General features: G+C 40.1%; 4 protein-coding genes across 17 annotated transcripts in view; 3 read left to right on the top strand and 1 right to left on the bottom strand.

Annotated features, from left to right (window-relative positions):
- The window catches only part of Pkc53E (Protein C kinase 53E), a 247,332-nt gene extending 240,136 nt beyond the window's left edge, over window positions 1-7,196 (top strand). Inside the window, exon 18 of one of the 2 annotated variants that reach the window (XR_015325533.1) lies at window positions 5,980-7,194. Coding sequence is in view for 1 of the 2 variants with exons in the window: in XM_086985903.1 (XP_086842029.1) it covers window positions 5,980-6,003 (24 nt within the window). In the remaining variant the exon portion in view is untranslated. Of the gene's footprint in view, window positions 1-5,979 lie in introns of both variants that reach the window. The other variant, XM_086985903.1, reaches the window with a different exon arrangement.
- The window catches only part of LOC111248702 (glutathione S-transferase 1-like), a 25,794-nt gene extending 16,990 nt beyond the window's left edge, over window positions 1-8,804 (bottom strand). The window contains exon 1 of one of the 7 annotated variants that reach the window (XM_086985917.1): window positions 8,671-8,804. The gene's annotated coding sequence lies outside the window, so the exon portion shown is untranslated. Of the gene's footprint in view, window positions 1-95; window positions 236-2,506; window positions 3,371-4,308; window positions 4,509-8,058; window positions 8,315-8,670 lie in introns of those variants that run through there. The other 6 variants (XM_086985919.1, XM_086985920.1, XM_086985918.1 and 3 more) reach the window with 6 other exon arrangements.
- HDAC6 (histone deacetylase 6) lies at window positions 7,469-21,644 on the top strand. 7 transcript variants are annotated; one of them, XM_086985910.1, is made up of 14 exons: window positions 7,469-7,704; window positions 8,827-9,015; window positions 16,399-16,576; window positions 16,920-17,117; window positions 17,457-17,539; window positions 17,832-17,897; window positions 18,324-18,561; window positions 18,765-18,810; window positions 19,265-19,511; window positions 19,856-20,003; window positions 20,303-20,420; window positions 20,570-20,826; window positions 21,072-21,309; window positions 21,428-21,644. In XM_086985910.1, the coding sequence occupies exons 3-14, from the start codon at window positions 16,400-16,402 to the stop codon at window positions 21,487-21,489; spliced, it is 1,878 nt and encodes a 625-aa protein (XP_086842036.1). In that variant the 5' UTR covers window positions 7,469-7,704; window positions 8,827-9,015; window position 16,399; the 3' UTR covers window positions 21,490-21,644. The 7 variants fall into 7 exon arrangements, 6 of the variants coding, with proteins under 6 accessions (XP_086842036.1, XP_022657217.1, XP_022657209.2 ...); XM_022801482.2 differs by lacking the exon at window positions 8,827-9,015; XM_022801474.2 differs by lacking the exons at window positions 7,469-7,704; window positions 8,827-9,015 and adding an exon at window positions 9,025-9,162.
- Window positions 11,043-15,803, top strand: LOC111248698 (lysophosphatidylserine lipase ABHD12-like). Its single transcript, XM_022801485.2, has 2 exons — window positions 11,043-11,667; window positions 12,008-15,803. The coding sequence occupies exon 2, from the start codon at window positions 12,038-12,040 to the stop codon at window positions 13,322-13,324; it is 1,287 nt and encodes a 428-aa protein (XP_022657220.1). The 5' UTR covers window positions 11,043-11,667; window positions 12,008-12,037; the 3' UTR covers window positions 13,325-15,803.

Genomic DNA, 21,644 nt, shown 5'->3' with positions numbered 1-21,644 from the left:
AGGTCTTAAAATTATAAGGGGAGCATAGTTTTCCACGATTAGAACGTGCTAATCGGCCGAAATCAACCGGATCATATCAACCGGGATCAACTTACTAAAATATTCTACTGACGGTACGCGCAGCGTCGGTTGCAATGGAACAGCCATGGAACGATGTCTATGTGTTGGCGAAAGGCAAACTCTTGAAAGAAGTATTGCCCAAGGCGTCACGTAAGGTGCGTATTTAAACCAGAAAGCTGTTTACATCCACACGTTTCTTGCAAAACACCGTTAGATATGCATTGGAGCAAAATAGAGATTTGGCGTCGCACACGAGCCGGCAGAGGCGTTTGAAAATTCCTTGAATCATTTTTCGAGCAATTCGCATCGGTTTTATGTTTTGGTTTTTCTCGCGCGGCGTATTTTTTAAACTCTCAACACCCCCTCTAATCGGCACCGGTATTAATTATTCTATAGTTAGCTTATTATGCATACGAGATAGCTCGAGTGGAGATAAACAATCCGTATTTTATCACAAGGCTCTAATATCAGCGTACGTTTGAGCGTAACGTTCTCAGTTTAAATCTCATGGTAATAGGCCGATAGGGACGTGCGCCTAAGGTGCGTACTGTATTCCGTCTAACCTAATCAGTTCCGAAAAACACTTAACTAGTACTATTCGACTAGGTTAGTGACTGATTTCGGCTAGCTAAAACGTACTTTGATCCAACTTATTCTCAGTTGCACGAACGCTGTTTGGTGAAAAATGCACCGTTGTTTTAACGTTCCACTTATTTTTAGGCAGCTCCTTAGAATGGTAAAACTTACACATACATACATACAGACAGACAAGTTGAGTCGTTATTCTGGACTCAAATGTGAGGCTACAGGCTTTGGCCATTATACCATAAAAATGTTCATAAATGTTTGTTCAGTTTAATGTGGCTCTACGCTTATAGATTTAAAAAAAAAAAAAAAACAAGTAAATTAACGCTAGTCTGGTATAGTAGAATAGTTTAGTTGTATTCAGCTCAATATCGACTGTCAAGCATGACTCGCTTTTTTTTTTTTAAAAATAAAAAACAAATAGGCTCGCATCCGATGCAGGCATAGGCTATGTTTAGCAGATGCCTTAGTTAAAAAAAATTCCTCTGATAGGGATAAAATCGATTCGAGAAATCACCAGTGTCTTCAAATTTAATCGCTGCCATTTACAGGCAATATTAATGTATAAGGTATGACCCATATATATAAAGAGGTAAGAGAAAGTACTGCACTTTGATTCGGGCGATTCTATTCGGACTGGATTTACATTAGCTTATTAGAAGCACCTGCTCGGCTCTCTATAACACATATAAGAGACACAACATTTAACATTGCTAATGTGTATGGCAGTATAAGACTCGTCCGCATACACAAAGGAAATCCATGTATATTGAACACCAGTAGCGACTTTGTGTAGCATGGCATAGCACTAGTATATTATTTACTAGGATTTAGATAGGCGACGCGTTTGCATAGAGGAGCATCTGGAACCGATTCAATGAACTCCCACTAGTCTGCAGACGATTTCTCATGCACCATTCGCACCGGTATAGTCTCGACAGTGAGTCTAAGCTGTCATGCCAAAGTCGAAAGTTGGCAAGCAGATATTATTACATTGTAAGTTACCAAAAACCGTAGAGTGCAGAATAAGCACTCGTAAAAGCAAGACATTGATACACCGTCTTTGCTTATACCGATACTGATATGCTCTTATAGAAGAACCTGCGCCCAAGATAAGTACTTCCTGCGAGAAAGCCTGTAAGTAAGTCCCGTAAGAAGGCACAGTTCACACACGAATAGCATTGCCGCAATGCTATATTTAGTGCCAATTTAAAAGTGAAACAAAGCGAATGGTCTGATGCCGTAGTTACGCAATATAAAATGAACATTTCTCCAAGCTTTCGTATGTATCTCACGTCGCGGGCTCAAATCCGCGTTGTAATCAGGACCGCTTCACGAACTTTGTAGACTTAGAAAATTCGCTATTTCAACAAACCCTACTTGTGGGGTTGGAAAAAATTCGTACCCCATCTTGCCACTAGCCAAGGAGAAAGGCTAGAGTAAACCAAGCTCGGGTATTTCTTCAAGACTGAACTCTTTCTATTCGCAGGTACCAAGAAGGTTACCCACTCTCTGATGTGTCGTCATTTCTATCAAGCAAAATCAATTTAAGACCATTTGAGCTGTAAACCTATTGTTGGCATTACAATTATTCCCTTGTGTTATTTAATGGTACACCAGCAAACAAAGGGGTAGATCAAACTATCACAGATATTCATAAATAAAAATTCATAATATAACTTTACACCCAACTCTCTTTAATGGATGCATAATAAAGCATCAAAGGTAGCTTAATAAACGATCTCCTTACACAGTACTGCTTGAGCCGACACAATTAGATCATTATTATTATTATTATTATTTTCGTTCATTTTCAGCATAATCCCGATTTTACAGAACCCACGTGCCTAAACCCACTTACCAAAAGAGGCCGATCCCGATGATCAGTCTGTACAGTTATTTTGCTGTTTCAGAAACCTCACCCATTTTGGTGACTTATTTCACTGGCTCATACAGGTCTGTTCTCTACGTCACACAACCGCCGTATACAGCGCAGTGTCAGATCCGCCTAGTCATTTGTTTAGCGACTTTTTCGCGTATCGACGAGCACCACTACGAAATCTCGTCCTAAAAGTAGCGTCGCCTTTAGATACTTTACAACATTATAGACGACACATTGTTGAAGAGACCGTGCAGATGTGACGAACTTGTCCACCACTGTTCACCAGCGCTCAAATCACTGCATTTTCTACAACGGCTAGGTTAAGTCTGAACTTTCGATTTAGCGACGTGCATCCCTTGGGCCATTCTTTCACTATACTATCTAATATGCTGTGATACTTATATGGTATACAGGTCGTGGCCGGGAAGCTTCGCCCCTCCTCGGTGCTATTATGACCCTTTCCACTCGAGTCGGCGAATATTTGCTTTTTCCCCAATACAACTGCTTACACGCTCTAGTTGCATCGTGTAGAGGAATGGACTAGGCATGATGTTCAACGGTATTCAGGCGTACTGTTTCGGAGGCGGCTAGGGGCAAAAAGAAGGGGTATCTGAGACACATTGCGTGCGCGTTTTCTAGGTTACTCCGCAACAACGGCGGTGGCAGCGACGTGAGGCGTGTAAAGTAAACCAGCAAGGGCAGTAGTTATTGAAGGAGTGAGTCGGGGTAAAACGACATAGGCGACTGAGGGGACATCATGAGCACTGCGAGACGTTGATCGCACGTGAATTTGACGTACGCGCGAAAATAAGGACCAGACACGTACGGACACTCATGACGGACATTGCTGTCTCGATCGAACTGTCTCATAAGAACTCCCTCTCTGGTTCCTGTCTCGCGACGCTGCTGATCAAAACGGAGCCCCAAGTGATTTTCTAGGGAACAAAGAAATGGAAAATGGGAGTAGCACAAGATGACTAGGCAAGATCTAAGGTTTAGTCCTGGTATTACCTATGCTTCAAAGACAAATATAAGACATGTTTTTCTATTAGAAAGGCAACTTATTGGTCAGAGATTGTTATAGGGTGACATTTGGGCTGTACTGGTGCATGTTGACACGTGCGGACAGATACATGGTAAAACTCTGTAGCGTAAGGGAATACGGAGATGTTTCACTAGGTTCTAGCGTCTGTCCCCGTGACAGCTGATTAGTAACATGGTTGCTCTCTAATCTTAAGGACACGTTATGGTTTAGGTTCGGACTCACTTTGTTTCGTCATAGGGGCTTTAGCGTCTGAGTAATAAGCAACTGAGAAAACCAACCCCCCAAATTAGCTAGTGTCACACACCAATTAAACATTTGTACTTTGTATTACAGGGGATCGTACTCGACCGACATTTACACAGCAGCATTTAAAGCTGGATAATTTTCCTATTGTCAAGCTCAGTAAAAAGCTTCTTTTACGTTGCTGTTATGTGCACATCCATCGAAATGTTCGTGGATAAATTTCCGAGTTACTGAACTACTCTACCTATATGTTCCGTGATTTTTCTCCTCTGATAGCGTATCATCGTCAACAACTTCACTGATTCATAGTTATGACGCTCACTAAAGCAGAATATCATGTAGAATCTGAGCACCGTCATAAAGTTGCGTTGGCTACGAGCAAAATTTTGCTCGCATCCATAGAGTTGTCCAATGCTAAAGTTGTACACAATATAGTATTTACTCATAAATAAGTGCGTTCTGCATAATAATCCACTACAAATTGTCAACTTACTTATAACAAATTCGTTCCTATAGCGGACGGGGCGATGTTCCGCTCTATTAGAACAATGTCCGCGCTCGATTTACGAGAAAGTTCTATGCGTAAGTTTGACTGTGGTAGATTTCAGAGTCGACAAATGACTTCGTTTAACAGATAGACTAGTTAATGAATAGCAGGCAATTGAGACTGCGGACAAATCCATGACTCTGATACACGCTTTTAGTATACGTCGACAATATACCTTGAAGATAACTTGGAAATCACACAAAAGCACACCTTTAAATGGTTCGAAAATATATTAGGATATCCGCTGGGACAGTCGGACAATGATGGGTGGGAACCTATCATTATAATAAATTATATGTCACCACACGATCTATATACGACAGCGCTTTAAAGCGCGACGTGCTGAGTCGTAACGATTTAGCGTTCTAATTCCCTAATGCGCTTCGAGAGTCGGACGGACGCTGAATCTGGCTAACCGTTATATCTCAGTTTTGAGGACATAAGCACCTGCTCTGCTTTAGTTTGTCATATTTTTCTAATATGTTCCGCCTAACTAAAATGGGAAATGGCAAAATCTGGAAGGATTAGTGTCAATTATGATCCGGCATGGCCTGGGACGTCTAACCTGAACGGTAGTATCCTTAAACCGTGCTATGGATAGCAGTATTGAAGCATTTGGTGTTTTGGACACCCCGTCTTCGTACTCAGTCACTACTTTAATATTTTGAGCGCAACGTCCGACGCCGCCGGTAGGCGCTCCGTCAAAGGGATCGATCGCGACACAAAACGACGCGTGTCTATGTCCGCGTTCGCATTTAGACCAGCAAGTGTCCCTAGCCGAGAAATATGTTACTCACCAAACGATCATGGCGATAGTCGTTATCCGAAGCGGTTAGACAATTTATCAATAACTTTTCGATAGATAGGTTCTGATTTCGTACGTCGCCAGCGAGAGATCTGTATCTCTTCCATTCATTGCTTCAACCTCAGACTTTTTTAAAGAGCAAAGGATTTGTCCGGGGTTATCAGTTTATCTAGTAAGCTGGGTTGCTACCATAATCCTGCAAAAGCAATCGACCCAACCTAAACTTAGTATATATAAGCATTTATTATGAAATATATTTATATGCAATGTGGATACAGGAACAGTTGGTCTCTATGTTACGCAAATCAAAGTCATTTAATTCAAATTTGAAGTTCTCTTCAGGAAGAAAAATATTTGAGGGATCTTATTTTTGTTTATGGTCATCTATCTGTTTAATCTGATCATATCTTAGATATAGTGCCGCGAATGTCGTCATTGATCGTTATGAAAATTAAATACAAATTCAATAAGAGCTTTCTATAGCAGTATAGTTAGTTTAGGCAATTTGAATTGTTTATTCATGATTATTTCACGCGTTTTAATAAATATCAGCACCAAATGTGCAGATGTGTGACTGCTTCATACGTACGACAGGTATGAACCTACACGCGTTAGCAGTCGGCCCTTTATTGAGAAGCCGCAGACTCTTTAAACCGCGTTCCGTTCCGTTCCGAGATCGCATAACGTTTTAACTTTATGCCTATTAAAAGATATTGATAGAGGTATTCGTTGACGTATAAATACAGGGTGTCCCAAGAATATACATACACTGTTTAATTGGTTATGATTTTCTCACCGTTCTTTCTTTTCAGAGTATAATTAATTGGAGCCAATGAGTGGACAAAAATGGAAGTAAAAAAAACGCTTAGCTGAAAATGCTGTTGCATCTATGAGCGCATAGTAGAAACATAAAGAAAGTAATCTAGGAAATGTCCCGAGCAGCTCCACTTATGCGCTTTACTATTATTCAGAAAAAAGACAAATCTGCAACGGATTGAACTGTTCAGGATATTTATACATAATAGTCCGCAAGGCCAAGAACATCGACAAGCTTCGCCAACTAAGGAAGGGTACAGGGACGTTATAGGCAAATATTCTTGGCATCAGCAAATCAAGCATGCGCTACATTTTAAATTATATTCCAACAACGTTACATGGTATCGATAAGGATGACCTGGACAAAAGAGAACAATTTCGCGAAGAATACGAACAAGTTTTAGGGAAGATCATCTGAAAACATGAAGGTTTATTCAAATAAAATGGCGCAACGAATCAACATCATTTTTGCTTACAGGACAACTATAAATCTACATGTTATGCAAAAACCATGTAAATTTACCAGGACTTATCGTGTGCTACGACACGTCAAGCAAAGTATTAATTAGACCATTGTTTTCTGATAGTATACGGAAGCTTTTGGCTACAAATTCCTTTCACCAGACACTCGGAAGAAGCTCAGTAAGGATGGCGAGTTAAATTTCTGTATCTGCATGCTATCACTGCGTTATGAAGACATATTTTAATGAAAATTTTTTAAATCGATGAATCGGATGAAGAAATCCTATACGAACTTTTTCTGCTTCTTCAGACCCGATGCCATTTTAGTGGATACTTCAAAGATGAAACCTAGGCTTAAGCCAGAAAGCTAACGACAGTGAAAAATTTAAAAACTGCAGTTGAACAAGTATGTGTCAAACACCAAAAAACCTATTCATTTAAGTGTGATCACCTATAACCTATCGTCATCAGTAGGGTATTGACCAGAATAGTAGTAATACTGAACATCCGGAAAAAAAGAAAGTCAGAAAAGAAATTGAATCTTCTACAATTCAAACACTAATTATTGGTAAGTGAAAGCTGAGGCATACTCATTCAAATTATATATGCATTTTCAATCAGGCACAGAAGAAATATCTGTCTAAGGAGTCATCTTTCTATTAACGTATTGAAGCTCATTGAGAAGCAGCAATGATATGAACAACAGTATCAAATTATTTCCTTTTCAAATAAACAAATCTAGACAATTTGACCTATTGCTCTACGTAGTTGGAATATTCTTTCTCTCAACAGAAAAACATATCTGGGGCGATGACTGTAGTTGGTGTTACGCCAATGCACTAATCCGATACCCCGTAGGGGCTACTAATATTTGGCGGGCTATGAAAGGACAGTTTGCTACGTCCAGCTTTAATCCAAAAGTTGGGCGATAACGCTATGGACCTCGACTTTTGGGTTCAAGGCGTATGAATATCGGCCGACGTGATTCGAAGCCACCTTGGAAGTTGGCTAGCATCGAACGCATGTACGTGGATCAAAGGTGAACTTTGCTCGACGATAAATAGGCTTTTTTCCGCTAGAGGTTGTCAAAAACAAACTTATATTTAAGCGAGTTTGAGATTGCTACTAACTGTCAGACGTTAAAAACCACATAAACTCCACAAAGTAGTTCAGCAGATGCTCGATGGTGTGATTGAATTGAGGCAGAATTTCAAAAAGGCCACCTCTGCTGCGTAACAACGACAGCACCGAATCGAAAGGTAACTTCCTGTGAAAGTGACTGAAAACCAAGTAATTTACTGTTGTACTGCTTGTTAACCACCAAATGTATTACGAGAAACGAATCTATATCGAATCAAAATTTTGTAGACTTCCGCATTGTTTTTTCCACAAAAGGATGGCAAGGTGAGTGACTACTGGTTTTTAACGCTTGCAAGTTTTGATGAGAAGCTAAAGCGGTGTATGTTCCGGCAATTACCAGTCGGCCCCCGAAAAAACGAAAAAAAAAAAAAAAGGTTCGAAACAAAGCGGTTTATAGTACTGCGAACGAGAATCCGGGCTGTCATTGAGTCAAGCTTAATATTATCTATTATTATTATTAGCCTAATATATACCGGTTCCTACTATACGCAGTTAAAATGACGGATCCTTGAAAAAAGTTATCATTTCTATAGACAGAAATTTTCGATGCTGCGTGACGTTTGATGGCGGCGTGACAACGTTTCAATATGTGCACTTAGAAGAAAAATAGTGCACACATTTAGTTTGACCAGTAGTATTAGATTTAATGTCAAGGGAATAAGATTTAGCTTTTGTAGGTCGAATTCCAGTAGATTCAGGTTCAGTTCAGAAACAGCAACCACGTCAAAAAAGCACTCTCCTTTTTTATAAGGCACAGGAAAGATTCGAAACCGGAAATAGACACACACACCCACTGTGAGCCAGCCGTTTGAACTGATGTTTAGTGGCAGTATCGGGTGCAAAAACCTCAAATGTTTAGTTAAGTTTAAGCTTCACTAAGGACTTTTAGCATCCACGTTGCATTTGCGGTCTCGTTTTGTGCATTCAATACGATACATTCTTGAATGTCAATACGATACATTCTTGAATGTATTTTATCACCTCTCGAGGTGGAAATCACTATCAGATAATTCAAATTTTTGCTAGCTTTAACGAACATAGACGAAAATATTGTAAAGTATAACGCCTAGAAATGAAGTTTTTACACTAAACTCGTGGCGCGCCAGATCTTCCCTGGGTAAGATTTCAAATTCGGCTTGCATTCCGTTCATGATCCGAGTTTACCACTAATAAATCATCTCTATTGTGAATAGCTTCATACGATAGCTACTACCATTACGCATTCTAATGATCGACAACAGCGCCACGAAGCGGCTCCATCGTATTGGAGCTATAGAGAACAACAGACAACCCCTGAACAACTATCGAAAACAGCTGGAGGGGCAGTATCTCTCTAACCTGAAGCAAAAGCTAGAGCCGCCGCTGCTATTGCTGCGGAAGCCAGTAAACGAGGGCAGCTCTGACGTGGGAACGAGATGAAGTGCCAATAGGTAAGTAGGCAGGTAAATGCTGACCTGTCTGTTTACAGTAGATGTGTTTGGACTTTTTAGTGCTGGTTATCGAACTGTGGATCGTTTTACTGCTGCTAGTGCTTGCATAGAGTACATCTGTCTAGTTGCCGCTATGTATAGCCCCAGGTAGGGCAAGTCAATGCTTATAAAGTGAGCTTCAGTTTAGGTATCGTGAACCCAGCTGAATACATGGCATACAGGAACGCAGCGGACAACTAGCGATTTTTCTCATCATCATATATATCATCATTTTCATAACAAAATTCTGTTTATAAGTGATCAAGGTTAGTTACATCCATTGAACGTTTCCATTTACATACAACATAACTGAAATGCAGGATTTTTTCAAGTTTGCAGAATGTCATTTTGCTAAGAAGTAACGCCAAGTACTGTAAGTTTATAGCGCAGTAGGTAAAACGTCACGACTTCTCATTAAGCTTTTTTGGGGTTCATTTCACACCTGAAATCCAGAAATGTCCTTGAATGCATTTAGTTTATAGCCTCTACCTTTGTGTGTATCGTGCAGATAAAGTATTGAACACAATTATTCTTTATTGAAATGCAAACAAGATTATTTGTGGAACTAGGTTGGCTTGATTACTGTGTGTGGTACTTTTATTATTATTATTATTGTACTTTTCCTTTTACACTTTAAAATTTGATAAGTTTAATCAAAGAAAGTACAATATCCAAAAATACAATTTTAGAATTATTTTAGTTCTTAGTACTCAACTTATTCTTAGCTTCACACTAAAAATTCGTTTGACTTAGACCATCGAGGACAATAACAAATGAAAATTAAGAAATAACTAATTACGTAATCTTAATAGTAAACAAATCAAATTGCCGAAGTAGGTGTTCGTGTAGTATTGCCTCAATTAGATATAACTTCAGATGGCTGGTTCCCAGCACGAAATGAAGTGTGCCTGATTTCGAACCTAGGGTGCCTTGCAGGCTCTCAGATTTACTGGTCTAACTTACAAGCATGATTGTCGCTTGCCCGTGCCTCTCTCAAGGGCTAAACAGTGCTCGTTGCACTTGTTGGATTCTTTTCCCTTTTCTTCCCTCTCAGTACAGATAGTGCAGAGTATCTGCATTGGCAGACGGCCACAGATTTGTTTTGGTTGAAAGGAGCATCATTTGACTGGGCTCGCCCAGCTGGGCAATGCCAGGTCCTCCTGTATTTGCGTTCACAAACATGAACACAAACTTGCACCTGTCTAGGTTGTTCCGTCGTTATTCCCTTTCTATGATATTGTGCTCACGCAAGTAGGCAGCAACAACAGCTACAACGATAGGGGATCGTTGTTAACGTGCCTCTCCCTAGCAGAACCAAAATTGTCGGAACGTCGTTTGGCGGTGGGATTAGCCAAGACACGAGTGTCAGTCGACCGAATTACCTCACGGAGTGCCATTACTACATTTTGTTGAAGCGATCAACTCACTTCGGTAAATATTTTTTTCTAGCAATACTTTAGGAAGAAAAGATTGCCGATGTGATGTGTTTTTAATTTTACTTTTACTTTACCAACTTTGTTAGCCTGAAGCGTACTTGCACAAAATTTCTAGTCAAACGGTGGTTGTACATGAGCATAAGATACTACACTATACGGTTCTTTGTCGAAAGACTTACGTAACCGGGTAGATTAGTTTAACTTTAATTAGCTGGTATGCCTCCTTTTTACTCGAAATATAATCAACTATCTATTGAGTGAAGTTATTAGTAAAAATTGGTGGAAGTATTTTTCCCTTTTTTTTTTGAGGTAACGCTAGCAATTAGCACCGCGATCATCTGCTGGATCGTGTTTCTGCGTGTGTATGAACGCGTATAATTATGAACAAATAATGCAGTTACCTTATTCGATGCTACTGTTCACTAAGGACGGTTCACGGAAGGTAACCGGGCCGAAAGCGTCGAAATGGTCTAGATGACTTTTGGGTGAGCATATAATGTCGTGTGTTGATAGAGCTGCTAGTGACATTATTGGGTAGAGAATAAGACCCATATCTCCACAAAGTAAGAGGAAAAACGACGGTAGTGATCAATACGCTGCTAACATTTTCCGCTTAGCAGAAAAGAATTTCGTGTGAGTACCTGCAAGCACAGCTTCTCGAGTCAGTCGAATTGAGTAGCTAGCCCAGTAATGTTCATTGTACAATCGAAATTCTCTTTTTGTGCTTCATGCGTTCAATCAGTGTATATTTTATATGCATGCATATATTTTACGATGGCCCAGCATCGCTGCGAGTTGTTCGACCTCTAGAACGGATAAAAAGCGCGTTAATCTCACGTTAACTTATCTTCGAGAAGCAGTGAAGCCGTTCGAAACAACAGAAATTGTGGATTAAACATAAAAATCGATTGATTGAAAATGTATCAACCGAATCCTTCGAACTTTTGATCAGGCATAACCGTGCGAGATGGTTCTTTCCCCAAATAAAAGATAGGTCGGACCGAAGATGCTCGTTGAGACAGGTTTTAGCGAACTAAGTCTTCTTAAGGCATATAGACGCACTCATTTGAAATTAAACTTGCTTTACTTAATGTGTTGAGTGAGTTCCGTGTCTTCCTAAGTGAAATACCCCGCGAGGAAGATCGTTTTGCTATAGGATTGAAGTTATAAAATTTATGTGAGTTCATATTGGCGATCTGATAGATAACTACGACGTTCTTTTTTAAATATACATATTTGCATATGTTTATTATAATATTTGTTTATACAAAAATGTTTTGCGTAAAAAAAAATTGTTGCTGCTTACATCAAGAAAAAACTGCGTCTTCAGTACGTTATCAGGTTTTGGTATTTATAAAAGGCCTAGGTAAGCACCGATATATTTTATGGATATATTTTGGTTTACGAATACTTCGTCGAACATGCAAATTACTATTGTTCAAAAATGGGTATTGATTGCCTTTCATGATATAGTTTCTAATGCAATACTTATCAGTGATGCTCTTTGTTTTGTTCAGCTCCTCGACTTCTTGACAAATTGAGCAACGATGGAGTTCCGTCATCGCCGAGGCGAAAATGATGAAAAAGCCTCTTCACTGACCAAATTTAGCAATGGCAATTCTACTGAGCCCGACGACCAGAATACGCAGCACCAGCATAAGGAAGAAAGAGACTCAGACGCAATAACGTCGACAACAGAGAAATACCTTCTGACCGACAGCTCACAGCTTTCCTCGGACGCAAAATTGTCGACACTTACAAAATCGTCCACTTTGTCGTCATTTAAAAAATCATCCAAGAGGCGTAGCAATCTATCAAAAGCCGGCTACGGAATCCTATGCAACGCGATTGCCGGTTTACTAATCCTTTACGTAGCTATACCGATCTGGTTCTACTCTTGCCCTTGGTTACGGCAACACATTGTTTTTTTGACGGTACTGACCATTCCGCCATTCCTTAACCTATCGAATCCTGATAGCTTTGAACTTTACTGCCCGCGAAACTTCTACGTGGAATCGGAGCCTGGTCTGAAGCTGGGGGCATGGTACATCCCCTCGATTAATGAGCCGTGTGACAAGAACGCGCCATTGACATTTGCGGGCCACGATCCAGTCGTTCTGTATCTTCATGGAAACGCTGGTTCTCGAGGTGGCACTCATCGTGTTGGTTTGTATAAATTATTAACCAGTCAGGCAAAGGTTCATGTTGTCGCCATCGATTATCGAGGATATGGAGACAGTTCTACGATAAAGATGCCCACCGTTGCCGGGCTTGTTCATGACGCAATGGCGGCGTATCGCAAAATTCGGGAGACGGTGCCAAACAAGCGCATTATTGTGTGGGGCCATTCTCTTGGCACCGGAGTTTCCACCTATTTGATGGCGAACCTCACCGAACTCAAAGATCTACCAGCTGGTCTCGTACTTGAATCACCGTTTGACATGCTGGCCAACGCCGTGAAGCACAATCCGATGGCGCGACTGCATCGGTTTATGCCGTTCTTCGAGAAGGTGTTCGTCGATTCTTTGAATAATCATCCCGCAACGAATTTCAATTCCCTCGAAAAATCCAAACTGATCAGCCCAAAACTGCCTATCGTCATCCTCGAAGCAAAGGACGACCTCGTTATACCTTTCGAGCTATCCGAAACATTGTACCAAAGTTTTCTTGAGGTGCGCCAGGGTAGACCAGATAAGGGACCGATCGATTTTGTGACCTTCGCAAGGGAATATGGATATGGGCATAAATATATCTATACGCATCCCGGTCTGGCTCAGAAAATGCGCATATTCTTTGACGAAGCTACATCATCCACCATTGACCTCAATAGTTAAAGGCGCCAAGCATATTCAAGAAACTCGAATACTATGCTCCCAATCATTGCTCGTTACCTAGATTGGGGCTAGCGTAGGAGTAATGCTCGCCTGTTAGACCCGGAGCGCCTCCGCGCCCTAAGATCTATAGATTGCAGCCCAGTTTTCCCATCATGACAAAAATCGACGAGCACGTTCGAATAACGTTTGCAAAAAGGGGACTAACATAGACGTATAAATACGTTCGACCATATCAGAAGAATTTATTTATTAGTCGTTTTCGGCTCGCCACCTCAGACTTGTTTTTGGTCTGTTCTACGAACGCAGCGTTTATTGTCGATTAGTAATCGAATCACTTAAAACAGGAACAATGAACCAACACACAATTCCATTTCATATCGTAACCATAACGTTACTTTGAAAGCTATAGTCTTCATCTTTAACAGTGAAAAAGTTCTATGAAAGTGACTTTGGCAGGTCGTCAATGCTAACATGTAAGCGCGCTGAGACGACTCTGCGGTGCTCCATTGCGTGACATAACAAACAAATATTTTTAACATAATGTCTATGTACTCTCACGGTATTATGCCAATCCAAACCTGATTTGTACTTTAGTGCCGAATGCGCAGGGGTCGTCAATGCACCAGGATATAGTAAAACAAAGAAATTATTTTTCAGTATACACACACATGCACACAGCCTTTGCTTGAATTTTTCTATATATTGCAGTAATGATTATCCTATATTGTATCCTGTTAGGGATAGAAAGATAAGGATAAAGAGAACAGAGAATCATTAACATTAGGAAAAATGCTTGTCATGTTCATGTTTGGCAGAGTAACTATGGCGGGGTTCAAAATTGATATTCGTAGAGCGCAAAGCTAACATATTATAAGAATGAGTACATACAAAAGCCCGTCCACAAAGGAGTTGTAGCAGCTTTGCCTACCAGTTCGACAAGTCGGGTTCGAACCCTTTGGTAGCTGTGAAATTTTTGTTTCGGGGTCGATCGCTTATAGAGCCCAGGTTTTATTCGAATAGACCCCAAAGCAGATGTCTAGGGAGCCAGAGTTTGCCAGATCATAGATGTCTGGGAAATCTCAGTATGTAAAAGACAGTAGCTTCAAGCCCGATGTAACCTTTTTTACGTAGCCGTTTGGAACGTGCTGAGCGGCGTAAACGAATGGGGTCACCTAAGGGCCGGCTGAGACTCTCCTCTTCATTTTAAATTCCCAGTCTATAAGTAATTTATTCAGCAAGCAGCGAATTTGTTTAAGACTCTCGGTTCTGCTACCCTTGTAGCCTATACTAGATTTTAAATACAGGATAGCTACAGTATTTTATTAATAAACAACTGGATTAAGTGAACGATGTCGTTCGAGAAGTCAACTATTCAAAGTGGTCGTTCACGGCATCGTGTGTACGATGTACAGTTTCGACGAGCACCAAATACAAAGTTCGAGTTGAACAATCCAATTTTCTACGTGCATTCCATTTTTACACTCTTTATAAACTTTTTGTCCTATCTCTCAAAAATGAGACTGGAAGGTGTTCTGCTAAAAAAAACTGTGACGCTTAATAGATCTGTACAAGAAAAAAAAAAGGGATATTTCTACAAAAGCAACAGCAAAATATATTTTCATCATAAACCATTATTTATGCACGACAAAGAATAATGACAACTAAGACACACAGAGATACTAAGACGACATAGGCTTCTTACTATATAAAGCCTATATAATGATTCTATGGATGTCGTAACAAGTGCAGCGATTTATTTTCAGCATGTTTCTAGCCAGATTTCAGTGCTGACTATCGAGTACACGGTCTAACCAGTGAATACGCATAGAAAAATAGCTACATGTTTACACGTTGGATTAACCGTTAGCTCGTTTGTTGTTGGTGTATTAACTGTTATACATCACTATTATAGTGTATTTGAACTCAATTTACGTATGTTACGTCTTATTAACTTAGATATTATTATTATTATTATTCTAAAGGCCTCAAAAGCTGGTTATAAGTGTGCAGCACAGGAAATTCGTAGGCGCACACGACTGTGCACCCTATGCAAACCATCACAACTGAAATAGACGAAAGAGCACCCTATTCAACACACAAAATCTTTCGAATAGGAAAGTAAACAACAACTACGTAAGTGTAAACTTACATCCGAATGGCACTATATAGAAACGAACAATTAGCGTTGCGACGTTAGTTCATTTCAAGGCGTGCAGAGAATGAAAGGTAGATGGATTACATTGGCGGAAGTGAAGAAAACTTGGGGGTCAAGTTTGGAACGACGAGATGAGCTCAATAAGTGTCTGTTCTTAGAGGTTCAAGCAATTAATATTCAGGTGAAGGATATCGGTGTTTCTGGAAAAGGATAGGTGCAAGTGTAGCGGCACCCCACACAAGTGCTACTACTTAAATTGAATGTGTTTTGTTAATAAAAGAAAGCCACCTGACAAGCTCTAAACATGCTTGATTGGGCTTGACAGAGCGTCGTGTGTTTATTGAGTTAGTTATTGTACCTATGTCTTTCAACTTTATTTTCAAAATTTCTACGTTGATGATAGTAAGCAGTGGGTACCTGGAAAACCGTGTGGCAAAACGTAAGGCAAGCGTAGGTCTGAACTCTGTATAATAAAACGTAGCATGAAGGAGCTTACCCTCAAATGGTCGAAAGGTTTTTAGGCCTTTTAACTGATCGTTTATATTGAAATGCTTGTTGGGCAGATGTTGTTAGTACAGCTATTGAGAGAGATTTTATTTAATTTAAAATTCGGACTGTTTTTTTAGCCTAATTGGATTCTAATGAATAAAACGTAATGAGGTCAGCAAACACTGGCTATTTTGCTTCTGCACCCTCAAAACCGCCCAAAGAACATGTACACTCCTTTTTTTCTTTAACAATGACACGCTTTCTCTTTTATAAATCAAATTAATTCGGCTATGGGAAGCACGTCTTATACCTAACAAACGCGACTCTCAGTGTAGCCTTAATGGCTGTGCCTGTCGATACATTACTCTAATGCCAACTAAAAGTTTGCTTGCTTTTTTTTGTTGTGTCGCTCCACTCCCGTTAATTGAAGTATGGCCCGCTCAGATCAACGCCAGACGAGTCGGAGATCAGCGCTAGTGTTTGACGAGCGCATGCCGCAGCACGCAAGTCCATTCGAAGACCGACACCCCGAGTGTCCCGAACGATTCACTGTGAGTCTTGAAAGGATTCGTCATTACAAACTTGAACAACGATGCGTCATCCTTCCAGTGAGTACCATTCGATTAGCAGCGCGACAACTAATAGCTTTTATGTGTGATATTGCTTTTGAATTCGAGTATTTAGTTCGTTTTTAAATTCGTTTTAACAAATATACATTGTGCCCTCTCACTCACCTAAAAAAGCAAAATGCTATAAGCATCTTATTGGTGAAATAATTAGCATGTTTCAATTCGCGTTATCTAATTTAACAACAAACTGATCATCTAAAGAGCATATTCTAATTTGTAAGTCTTGGTTACACAAGCCAATTTCGTCAGGTAGGCCCGAACATGCCATATATTTTATTACCTCCTATAAATTATGTGTGACAAAATTGAACGTGTTCTATAGTCGCGAGCGGCGACAGAAGCGGAGCTCGAGCTAATACATTCGAGAAAGCACATCGATTTAGCGAAGAGTTTGGATGAATGTACCGATACAACTCATCTTGAAGAACTTTTATCGCACTACGACTCCGTTTTCATGAATAAGCATTCATACAAACTGGCGCTACTCTCGGCTGGATGCACAATCGATCTCATGAAAGCCGTACGTAACACCTATCCTGATAAATAAACCTGATAAATAAAATGAAAAACTGCAGTCAGACTTGTTAAGCCAAGAAAACTTTCGTTATTCTTGATTTGGTTTTTTAATTAATTTAATTCTAGATGTTTCAATCGCAGTTGAGTTGCATCCCTTGTTGTTTTAGTGCCGGTGGTCTTTAGCTACTTGATTAAGGTATTAAGGCTAAGTTTTTTAACTCCCGTTTTTTACCATCGCCCTGATGCTGGGATGATAGTTAGAAAAAGAAAGTAGAGATACAACATGGCCGTTTTCGATGGGCATTTCATGCTAATTTGATCTTTTACGTTGATATATTCATAGGTTCTCGGCGGGAGTGAAGTGAGGACTGGAATGGCCGTAATTCGGCCGCCGGGACATCACGCGATGGCGGAAGAGTTTTGTGGGTCAGTTGCAGCAGAAGCATCATAAAAACGACTCTGATGGCTAAAGAGTGATAGAGGATATGAAGTAGTCCCATTCATGCTCTGCACTCTATGCTACAAAGGGTTCTAATTAAATCTATTCTCGAACAATGGGATGAAATGTGCTACAGTCTGGCCCATCGATTCTCTTTGTTTCTACTTAGCCCTAGCATAATGCACGCTACCTTCTGTGTACCACACGTAGATATACATGTATACGGAGATTTATCATTTATATGTAGGAAAATAAGAACTCGTGTTTCTTCATTTGTAGCTATTGCATTTTCAACAATGTCGCGATTGCAGCGAAGTACGCCGTGGAAAAGATGGGTCTAGAAAGGTAAGTCACATATATGTGGTCAGCTCTCAGACACAGCTCCGATAATCTAAAAAAAAAGAAACGTTACAAGTCACCTGGATCAAATCTACGGGTAGTAACGCCAATATCTATAAGCAAATATAGGATAGCTAGATGACTGACTACCTTTCCGTGTATAAAAATGCGTAGTTTTGGCTTACAGGTGGTACGGTATAATGTGTAAACGATGAAACGTCAAAATCGATTGTTATCGCTTAACCGTATTAGGCTTACCTTCAAAGCTCTACTCGAAGCTCGAAAGCGGATAGTTTGTGTTATTAAGCGGCTGTCAAACATCGACTTAGTTAACCCTCTATGTAGTTATATATTAAATAATTATAGATTTGTTACTTTATGTTCACTTTTTCGCTTTTGAATATTTAATTCCTATTTCCGTCTGAACTTGAGGGTCCTTATCGTCGATTGGGACGTACACCATGGTCAGGGGACTCAATTCTCATTCTACGACGATCCAAGGGTGTTGTACTTTTCGATTCATCGCTACGAACATGGATCATTCTGGCCGGAACTGCGCGAGTCGAATTGGGACTGCATCGGCAAAGGGCCTGGCACGGGCTACAATATTAATGTGCCTCTGAACAAAGTAGGAATGGAAAACTGGGATTATGCGGCGATTTTCCACCAGGTACGAGGCAGGAAACACATTCAGATCGATGGCTGGTCCAAGGGACACCATGAGAAAGAACCAAAAAGCTTATTTTCCATCAAATAAACTATAACGATTTTTTATATTGAGGCTTATATAAAATAAGTAAATACATATACAGATTGAATTGGAAAACTGTTCGAAGTAGTCGGAAATATCAGTTTCTTTCGATTTGCTTGCAGATTTTACTGCCTGTCGCCTCGGAATTCCGGCCCGAGCTTATTCTCGGTAACGCCTTTGCTGTTGTACTCGTACAGATTCTGCACATGTCTCTCAAACATTTACCTATGTGATTAGAGTTTTACTGATTTAACCTGTAATAACACTGTACGTTTTAATACGTTCGTTATTACTGGATATATGACGGCTTTAAGGAGTGCAAACATAACTTAAATGCGTCCTGAAAAAAACATACGGGCAAAATTTGAGTGGTCAGTAGCTTTAACTTGACAAGTCTAAGCTTAATGCTGGTAGTTGTCATTGTCGAACATTTCAGCTTGGTTTTATTATTCTAATATGTAAAGAGACCGAAAGTCAGACTGAATGTTAGTCTGATTTGTAAATTTATGCCTTTATATAAACTCATGTGAACTGACTCTTCCAAAGGATATAAGATCGATGTTATGCAATAATCGCTAAAAAGGCTAAATGACGGTCGTATGCGTATCTATTTTTATCTCAGTTTCCAGTGGCTTTGATGCATCGCTAGGCGACCCCGAGGGCGAGATGCGGGTGACGCCCGCAATGTACGCGCACATGACTCACATGTTGAAGCAGTTAGGCGTCCCTTTGGCAATCGTCCTTGAGGGCGGTTACTGTTTGCCCGCACTGGCCGAGAGTGTTGCACAGGTGCTGAAAACGCTTCTCGGCGACCCATGTCCACCGCTGATTAACAACAGAGAAGACAAAGCACGGGAGCCAAATGATACGTAAGCCATGCTTATTATGCTGTTCGCATTCTAATACTAATGTAACGTCAAGACGAATAATAGCCAGCCAAGGCTTGCCAATATTTTTCCGAGCAAAGTCTGTAATGTCTGTAATATGTAAGTCATAAGATGACGAAAAATGTAGTCTAGAATTGTCGCTTAAACAACTGCAAATTAGAAGAGTCTGTTAAAAAAATAAAATTATCTATACCAACAACTACCCGTGTGTAAAACCCTGACCTTTTGACACAGTGTGTAGGCACACATTATAGGGTTTCTAATTTTCCGCGATGTTTCCGTTGCCTATTCTTAGTCATACTGTCAATTTATAAAATGATTTTCAGGATAAAGGCCACCATTGGTCATGTTAAGTCTGCTCTGAAACCATATTGGCGGTGCTTCATCTCGGAGACATCAGACAAGATTCCCTTGCCAATCATCACCTATCGGGGCATTCTAGGTATCTGCAAACCGGAGAAATATCCGACGAAGGTATGAAAAAGAGAGTAAATACAACACGTATGTATGTGTTATAATAATAGAGATTATATTTGTTCCGATTAGATGTATATAGCCTTAAATGATATAGTGGTTTAATATTACTTTGGGAATATTTCGTTTCAAACAGTGTCGATTTAGATATGTAAAAATTAGAAATAATATATATGATAATTACTTTCTTTCTGGGAACAACGTAACCGGCGTTCTAATTAGTTGCTGTGTTACACCAAGTTGTGATACCTAAGACGGTAACTACATTTAACTGATGTTTTGCTAACCATATTGGTCAGAACTACCACATGCGTCTATCAGAAGAAGTGGAAAAGGCCACTCTTCAGGAGCAGGCTGTTCTTCGAGCACGAACCCCCCTCACAACCGCGTCGTCGCAAGATGCTGTTAAAATACTCGGTTTGTAGAATCACAATAGATTCGTTTTTCTTCTGTTTTAGTATAAGACCGAGTTCTTATAAGTGTTTTAATTAGGCACCGGTCAATTTGCTTGATATTGGTATCAGCTTCACTTACTTGCATACCGATTTGTCTCTTGTTCCTTTCAGATACCCTGGACGGAATTGAAGATCTAGCATCGCTGAAAGCTTATAGTTACCTATTAGTGAATCACATAACACTCGCTAGTGTCCAATCTTTCCTCGGAACAGCTCATCAGCTAATAATAGATTTTGAATCAGAGCCATCCGTTTCTGTCAGCCACGAGACGAATCGCGTTTCAGTCTTTCCAAAACTTTTCGAACTAAATGGCCGGGCTGATTGCTTTGTCTTAATGTATTCGCTAATTCTTCCGCTTTTCTACAAGGTTGGCGAGTTAGAGGTTTTCATCATTCTCAAAAGCATAGTAGAACCAAGAAAGAATAGATGAATGGTCCGATAATTATGGAACAATATATTACAATGTAGTCCTAGTATAGGTCAAGACAGTCAACTACCGAAAAGATTTCAATGTTTGTTTCTGTCTCAGCGATTAACTGCATTACTTAGGGGAAGGCTATCGGCGTTATCCGTTTGGTGCTTACTAACTGCCCCACAAATATTCGTCTGCAGATGTACCCCGAGTGGGTTATTATAAGGGTCGGTGGTTCTCCCCTGAGAGATTTGTTGTCGCTATGCTGTGCCCATCTCTCATGCGAAGGCGCCCTCTGGATTATCGATGGAGATTCATGGGAGCCTTTACCTATTGTGTTGCCAAGCGATTTTGATTCGGTAGATGCTACAGCTGCTCGACGACGTATTCAGGAAGCAGCCAAAGCTGTAGGTTTTGGGCTCGACAGTTTCATTAAAGGTAAACGCATATGTTTATTGCTCTTAAAAATGAGTACATACCATTGTTATTTATAATAACAATAAGCAGAGGTTGTATTCTACGCACAACATTTGTGTACTTTATTTTTCTGTTTCAGACGTGCTGCCAATTTTTGAAAAGCTACCGTTGGATCATAACCGGTCATTGGAGTCTAATTAACAGCTACTCTAATAATTACATACGTAATCCGAAGTTTTATATTGAAAAGTTTGTTCGCTAAGCGTGTCTTGCCGAATGGAGCTAATATATCTAACATGTCAACCTGCAATAGTTGTCGAAAATAAACATCGTTTCGAAGTGTGATTCATCGTTGA

Source organism: Varroa destructor, unplaced genomic scaffold (genome assembly GCF_002443255.2).
Source record: "Varroa destructor unplaced genomic scaffold, Vdes_3.0 BEIS01000004.1, whole genome shotgun sequence".
NCBI classification, from domain to species: Eukaryota; Metazoa; Arthropoda; class Arachnida; order Mesostigmata; family Varroidae; genus Varroa; species Varroa destructor.
This window is presented reverse-complemented; position numbering and strand designations above follow the sequence as displayed.

What these genes read in the sequence shown, in the direction of transcription:
- HDAC6 (XM_022801474.2), top strand. Translation starts at nt 9,032, where the DNA reads ATGCTGACCTGTCTGTTTACAGTAGATGTGTTTGGACTTTTTAGTGCT. An exon ending in ATGGCGGAAGAGTTTTGTGG is followed by an intron (nt 17,540 to 17,831) that starts GTCAGTTGCAGC and finishes CTTCATTTGTAG; the next exon opens with CTATTGCATTTTCAACAATG. An exon ending in GAAAAGATGGGTCTAGAAAG is followed by an intron (nt 17,898 to 18,323) that starts GTAAGTCACATA and finishes TCTGAACTTGAG; the next exon opens with GGTCCTTATCGTCGATTGGG.
- LOC111248698 (XM_022801485.2), top strand. Translation starts at nt 12,038, where the DNA reads ATGGAGTTCCGTCATCGCCGAGGCGAAAATGATGAAAAAGCCTCTTCA.